This window comes from Salvelinus sp. IW2-2015, unplaced genomic scaffold, assembly GCF_002910315.2.
Source record: "Salvelinus sp. IW2-2015 unplaced genomic scaffold, ASM291031v2 Un_scaffold1350, whole genome shotgun sequence".
NCBI lineage: Eukaryota > Metazoa > Chordata > Actinopteri > Salmoniformes > Salmonidae > Salvelinus > Salvelinus sp. IW2-2015.
Window position 1 is genome coordinate 231,670 of NW_019942854.1, and position 7,910 is coordinate 239,579.

General features: G+C 45.2%; 1 protein-coding gene across 1 annotated transcript; it reads right to left on the minus strand.

The window, feature by feature from the left end:
- Nucleotides 1–423: 423 nt before the first annotated feature.
- Nucleotides 424–7,675, minus strand: chst11 (carbohydrate (chondroitin 4) sulfotransferase 11; the record flags this gene model as incomplete). Its single annotated transcript, XM_024137940.2, has 2 exons — nucleotides 424–5,639; nucleotides 7,422–7,675. Coding segments are annotated over 2 exons (879 nt in total), but the record flags the coding sequence as incomplete, so codon positions are not given.
- Between the last annotated feature and the right edge of the window lie 235 nt (nucleotides 7,676–7,910).

Consider the following 7,910-nt stretch of genomic DNA (forward strand, 5'->3'; position numbering starts at 1 on the left):
GTCCACTTTTATTACTCCGCATAACAGCAGCTACCACACATGACCAGTGAACCACACATGACAGCTGGTACGTTATACGTACCACATGAATATACTTCCATCATGGAGCACAAGAATGTCTCAGGAGTAACCATGGTAACCCGGGAAATTGTTTTGGCAGACCGGCATGTGCAGGCTTTTCACAAACAAAACAGATGGCATGTGTTGTAATGCCAAGCTTGGAATCATCAGGTGGCATGGGTTGACGAGACGATATCCATGCCAACCAGAAAATACCCATGAAACCACTGGGCAGTGAGTGATAATGTGACAAATGTCTGTGTGTGATTAGCGTTTGATATATAGAATTTGGTGTGTTTGTTGTGTCTGTGTTCGCACACTTGCTTGTCTGCAGAGTAAAGAAAAAACAGTAGTCCGGGCATCTGGGTTTGAGTTTGAGGCGTTTTATTGTGAAAACATCAGACAGAATGAACCAGAATGAACACTGCTGTGGGAATCACAACTCCTCTCCCACTACCTGCAGTCAATATATTCAATTATTCATGTTTCTGGTGAGAGGGCCTTGACGATGAACCAACAGTCTGTCCCGTGAGAAAAGTCCAGGTGTGTTGCCATGGAGACCACCAGGAGGAATGTTATGTGTAGTCGTTGGTGAATGACTAAATAAATACAACGTAGCCTGTTTGAGTTCCTGGAGTTACTCTAAGGCAGAGCAGGTACAATACAGTACAGCGCGACCTCCAATATATATGTATATATATACACACACACACAGCTCAGACACACACTCGTTGGTACAGCACATAGTGACCTCTCCGACACAAGCCGGCCGATGACATGGTATCTAACAGCAGAGTAGCCAGCCTAGACTGTCAACAACATTGGTTTAAGTGAACACACCTCAACACACACTCTCACCATCTGGCAACGGATGAGAACACTGAAACCAGCACACAGAGATCTGAGGGTTGAAGTGTGGATTTGAAGGGTGTACGTACAACCTCTGAGCAACACAGAGCCACAGAAAACCATTCAGTATCTGAAGGCTTAGGAGAGGAGGGAAGATCTGAGCAGAGAAAGCATTTCTAAAACCCTCTATTTGCAAATCCTCTTGATGTGGTCACATGAGTCTACACGTGATCTGTGTTAGTGTGTGGGATGCTGTTTTACAACATTCATCTGACAGTTGATGAGGGAGAGTGTGTGTGTGGACTGACCAATCAGATGACAGTAAAGTGCTCCAATGAGAGGAATGAAAAGGCACAGATCATTTCAGCACCCATTGACTCTGTCTGTGGTGACCCTATAAAAAGGTACTGTCTGTGGTGACTGGAGTGCCCTGTGGTCATGTACTATAGGCTATGTAGGAGGCAACCATAGAATGGATTGGACAGAATCATTGAAATTAACAAAATGATCATGGTTCACTTCAACACACGTATGCTGCAGGTCATATCTAAGAAACTGTGTTCTATCTATATGTTATATTTCTATGAGGTCAATGAAAAGTGTGGAAGCTGCTGTGGAGTGTTGCTGACAGAGGAACATGGAAAACCATAATTAAGATAAGGAAAGAGCTCTATTACCATTCCAGGCTTTGGTTTCTGTGCAGTTGAGTGGGAGATCTGCTCTAACAACCTTCCAGTGATTTCAACAGTTGACAATATTTCGAACATTTCTGAAAAGCCTCATGGTCTGAGAGTTGGTACCAAAGGGCTAATTCGTAACAGCAGGAAACGTCATGGGGACCCTTTTATGTGTAACACAAAGGAAGTTCCATGGGCATTATGGGGAGGTTTTCACTGTTGCACAGAGATGGATTGGATAAGAATATCTCATAGACATAAAGATAAAAACATAATTCCCCCCCCAAAAACACTGACAGATAACTGCCCCATCCATGCTTATCTCTGGCTAGAACCCCCCCGGCCCCAGAGTGGATATGTTTACGAATGTGCAGAGGGGCGTGCACTTCCTGTGCTTCTGCATTTAGCAACACAGTAAATATGTAATTCAGTCCAACAATAGACGTCGTTCTACAACATAAATATACCCGTACACTCGTCAATAAATACTTACAGCACAGGAACACTAAATGGACATGTCAGAATTGGAATCAGGTGGATTCCATGTGGTCCCGTGTGGCTCAGTTGGTAGAGCATGGCGCTTGCAACGCCAGGGTTGTGGGTTCATTCCCCACGGGGGGACCAGGATGAATATGTATGAACTTTCCAATTTGTAAGTCGCTCTGGATAAGAGCGTCTGCTAAATGACTTAAATGTAAAATGTAAATGTATTTATAGGTAGAGTGAGCTAGGATATGGAATAAGAATGGAGAATATATATATTTTTTGAATCAGGTCAGAATTTCCACAGGGATCGTTAGGCTGGGCCTCTGTGGGATTTTAACAGCTCTGTTTGTATAAGAAGCCTGCCCTTTTCCTGTTGTGAGGGTAGAGATCACTGACACTGTCCAAAAACCCACTTCTGTTTTTATATGGGGCCATTTTGAGAGAGAGGTTGGAGTAAAGAGGAGAGGACTCCATAACTGTTTGCAGAGTTGTGAAGCCTTTGCGTTAAGTGTCTCATTTTGGAGGTTAAATAGGCAGTTAGAGATAAGCTGAGTGTGTGGTGTTTTAAATGTGTCCATACCCAACCATCCCCCTCTCCCTCCGTACCTCACTTACCAACCCTCACTAGAGTACAGCTGCTGAGTAAGAGGCTGCGTGGCATCAACATCAGCGGGTGTGTGTGTGTGTGTGTGTGTGTGAGAGCTCAGAATGCTCCCATTGTTTCTGTAAGTGGATGGGGTCGGAGATGTAGGCCAAACCAATAGCCTTCCTCTTTATCAGAGGGCTATGTGAAGGGCCTTGTTCCTCCAAACCGTTTGCTAATTATAACGACACATACATGCAAACACACCACAACTGCCACCAATATTTTAGAAGCTATGACAAAATGAGGTGAGCCTGTCATTAGTCACCACGCCTGTCTAAACTAACGGTCAGAGGTACAGATGAATATAGTAGTGATCATTTCCTCTGTGCTGCTGTTACTTCTGCTCAGACCTAGCAACATAAAAATACACAACTTAAACGTCCCTCTCTCTTTGAAGCCTGAATGGAGGAAGAATGACAAAGGGGTGTAAAGAATAAAGAGGACTCCCTCCCTCCCAGCTTGGCTAATTAGGTGGCCTTCTCTCTCCCTCCGTCGCCCACTCCTGCACTGTGTATACGACTCTCTGTGATCCCATAGACTACACAGAGTAATGATTACACCGCACTTTCACCTGAGGAGTGCGGACACGAACCTGACTTTCACCGCCAGACTCAAAGGTAGACGGTTCTATTATCGATTATTATGAAGTCAACCACTGCTGTTGTTTCTGATTCTGAGCAGTAGTCTGCACTGTAGATATGTATGTAGAATACTTTTTTCATGCTAAAGTTTGTTTTCAATCACAGGATTGTAAATGTTTTGTAAATTATTGTATGTACCGAAAAGTACTGATGAGTTGAGTTGACTGTCCCTTTCTGTCATTGGCAGTGTTCCAACCCTTTGGCACCAGACTCAGTTGACTAAGGGGGAGAGAGGGAATAACTCTAAATCCCATGGGATATCCCAGTTCTCACGCACAGAGAAACCAAAGCCATGGACCTAACTTTATTGTATTGTACGCCCTTCGGGAAAAAGGAAGACAATTAAAATGTTACCATTAACAGTGTACCGGAGGCAACTCAGGACAAAAAACATGAAAAACAAAACTCATAAAAACAATTTTATCTTTAAAAAAAATCTGCCAAGAAAAAAAATATTAAAATCTTCCTCTCTCTCATCCACCACACCCACCCCCGACAGTAAAAGTAATTTAAATTATATTTTTTATTGCTGCTCGCAGCATTGTCTTGGTTTTATTGTCTGATGAAAACATTGGTCGTCGTGGGGGGCATGGCCCGTAGGCAGGGTTATGGCCCTCCCTGGTTTTGGGGCGTGGTGTGGGCAGATTTATGAGATCATGTCCCTTAAACCCTTTCACAGCCACACGGGCCATCTCTTCTTCAGTTCCTCTCTGGGTCAGTGGGAGGCACCTAACACCTGTCAATCACTCCTTCTGACCACTTCCTGTGGCTCAAAGCCTCGAGGGTGCTCAGTGTCTTTCTAAAATGGCCGCCTTTTCAGATCCTGCTGTGGGAGTCTGAGGCCTCACCTGGCAAACCTCAGGATTCAGGAGTTCTTTTCACCTATGACGATGGCGATCCTGACAGCATAGCTACTACTTTAGAGCAGTTGGCTGTAAATTGTAGCTCCACTGTTTACGCCTGATGGTTCTAGAGGTTTTTAGAGCAAAATTCATAGCCAGCTATAATGAGGAGGGCTTGAGGTGGAGCCAAGAGCCAGTTTACTTATCAAATGTATAATTGGTGGGTGCTATCAAACACACCCAGGATACAGCACACTGAAGGACATGGGTGTGTTTTACAATTTGACGGAGTTTCGTTATTGTTCGTTATAAAATAAGCTCAGCTCCCATGATGCTTTGGGGCCAGAGCACGTGCATGCGAGGCCACCGTTTGCTGTGCAGATTCCAAAGCAGCCTAATTGGTCAAGAGTCCCACCTCATGTACATACAGAACACACATCGACCACTCTCCAGGAGTCCTGCTTCTCTCCTCTGTCCCCTCTTAGAAAACCTCTGACATCAGCTCCACCCGAACCCTGCATTCTGATGCTATAGGATCTCCACTTCCTCCTTTTTCACCTTCAGGACAATGCTGATTGGATAACCAAGAATCTTTCACGTCAAATCGGATCCAGCACCTTTCCTCAATCTCTGTCCCTCCCATTCACCTCAGTCCTTCCTGTTCACCCCCCAGAAACAGCTACGACAGTTTTTGAATAAAGCTTCCGCAAAAATATCTATTCTCTTCTTTCTCTGTTCTTTTTTTCTTCTCTTAATAAAAGTGGATCGTGCCCAGAGTCCCAGCTGGCTAGTCATGTCCTGGTCCTCTAGTCGTTAGTCCAGTCGCAGATAGCTTGGCGTGGAATAGTTGAACATGAGGAAGTCCAGTTTATACAGCTGGAAGAGCTGGCTGTGCTGCTGGGAGCTGATGTTGCTGAAGAACTGGGCCGTCATGCTGTCTGTGGTGCGGGTGGACTTGGCGTAGGTCGGGAAGCGCAGCGACTCGCCCACCCCCGCCAGCCGCAGAACGTAGTTGGCGTCTTCCTCCAGGGTTTCGTACTTGCCYACCAGGTCATAGTGGATGTGACAGGGGTGGCACAGCTGGTACACCGTCTGCCAGTGCTCGTTGAGYGGGCCGTCGCGTTGSGTGGCCGGGTCGACAAGATACTCGGCGAACTCCCGGAACTTGACGTCGGCGCCGYTGAGCAGCGCCTCCTGCGTGGCGTCCTTGCGGTAGCGGCGGACGATCTTGGTGCCGAAGCGGCGGTGGAAGGAGGAGTTGTACTTGAGGGTGAACTTGTTGCGGTAAGCGGAGACGAGCCTCTCGAAGGGCTCCCGGACGAACAGGAACTTGAGGTAGCTCTTGAGGCGGTGGTTGATCTCAGCGATGCTGTACTGGTTCAGATATTTCAGGTTGGACGGGACGTGGGCCTCGTTGGAAGGGATCTCCATAGGGTCACTGGGATGGAGAGAAATAAAGACCATGAGGAACAGAATAAAAACACAAACAATGAAAAGTATCTAAATTGTAGGAGTGGTAGTAATAGTAACAGCAGTTATAAACACGGAGTATACAAAACATTGAGAACACCTGATCTTTCCATGACAGACTGACCAGGTGAATCCAGGTGAAATCTATGATCCCTTGGTGATGTCACTTGTTAAACTCTTTGGGCTAGGGGGCAGTATTTTGACATCTGGATGAAAAGCGTGCCCAAAGTAAACTACCTGTTACTCAGGCCCAGAAGCTAGGGTATACATATAATTGGTAGATTTGGATAGAAAACACTAAAGTTTCTAAAACTGTTAAAATAATGTCTGTGAGTATAACAGAACTGATATGGCAGGCAAAAACCCGAGGTCAAACCATCCAGAAAAAAAAGGACTGAGCTACTGAGTTTCCAATGGCTGTCATGTTTAATATGAAGGGAAAACCTCCCAATTTGCAGTTCCTATGGCTTCCACTAGATGTCAGTCTTTAGAAAGAGTTTCAGGCTTGTTTTTGGAAAAATTATCTCGATTTTGTAGTTTTTCTAAGTGGCTCCCATTTTGGCTGTAGTGTTTTCATGCGCGTGGATGAGAGCGCGTTCTTTGTTGTTTATCTCTGGTAAAGACAATAACGATTCTCCGTCTTAAATTGTATCGTTTATTTACGTATTAGGATACCTGAGCTTTGATTATAAACGTCGTTTGACTTGTTTGGAGAAGTTTATTGGTAACGTTTGTGATTCATTTTGTATGCATTTTGAAGGAGGGAAACCGGTGGATTATTGAATGAAGCGTGCCAGCTAAACTGAGTTTTTGGGGATATAAAGAAGGACTTTATCGAACAAAAGGACCATTTGTGCTGTAGCTGGGACCTTTTGGAGTGCCATCAGAAGATCTTCACAGGTAAGGCATTTATTTTATCGTTATTTCTGACTTTCGTGGCGCACCTGCCTGGTTGAACATTTTTTTTATGCTTTTGTGTGTGGGGCGCTGTCTTCAGATAATCGCATGGTGTGCTTTCGCCGTAAAGCCTTTTTGAAATCTGACACAGCGGCTGGATTAACAAGAAGTTAAGCTTTTTTCTGATGTATGACACTTGTATTTTCATGAATGTTAAATATTACTATTTCTGTAATTTGAATTTCGCGCTCTGCAATTTCACCGGATGTTGTCGAGGTGGGTCGCTAATGGAACGCCTGCGCCAGAAAGGTTAAAGAAGGATTTCTAAGCCTTGAGACAATTGAGACATGGATTGTGTATGTGTGCCATCCAGAGGGTGAATGGGCAAGACAAAATATTTAAGTGCCTTTGAACGGAGTACGGTAGTAGATGCCAGGCGCACCGGTTTGTGTCAAGAACTGCAACGCTGCTGGGGTTTTCACGCTCAACAGTTACCCGTGTGTATCAAGAATGGTCCACCACCCAAAGGGCATCCAGTCAACTTGACACAACTGTGGGAAGCATTGGAGTCAACATGGGCCAGCATCCCTGTGGACCACTTTCGACACCTTGTAGAGTCCATGACCCAACGAACTGGCCAAAAGGGCTGGATGCAACTCAATATTAGGAAGGTGTTTTGTGTTCTGTGTGTAATTTTTTGTGACAGCGTAGTCGTATCAGTAGTAGTATTATAAATAAAACATTATCCACTATTCAGCTTTTTACATCTTTAATCGTTTATTTATTGTGTCCCTTTCAGAAAATGTGTCTTGCATGTTCTCAAATCTTAATAATAGTTTCCTGTGCTACTGACCTGTACTTGCCGCGTCCCGTGAGGACCATCATGACGCGTTTCCAGTTGCTGCAGGCCACCTTGGGGACATAGCAGTAGATGAGCTCATGCTCCTCATCCACCACCAGGTGTTTGAGGTCACCGGGGGTCAGGACCCGGCGCTTGCGGCTGGATGCACTGTGGGCCCGACATGACTCAGCTACATGGTCTCTCCTGGCCTGGTGGAGGATGGCGACACTGGAAAACTCAGACTGGGGGGGGAGAGAGAGAGAGGGAGAGAGAGATTAATCTTCTGGAATACAAATGATGATCTATGGGGAGCTGACTATTACAATATGCATAGTTCTCATTTCATTCAACAGTAGCTCTCTTGACCCACACATTAACATTTCAGAATGAAGAAGGATGGGGGAAGAAGGGAGGGAATAATGGAAAGGGGAGAGGAGGAAGTGAGGGATGGATGTTCTTGATCTAAAGAGCAGGAATGTTTTCTTAGAGCTGGTGATTATT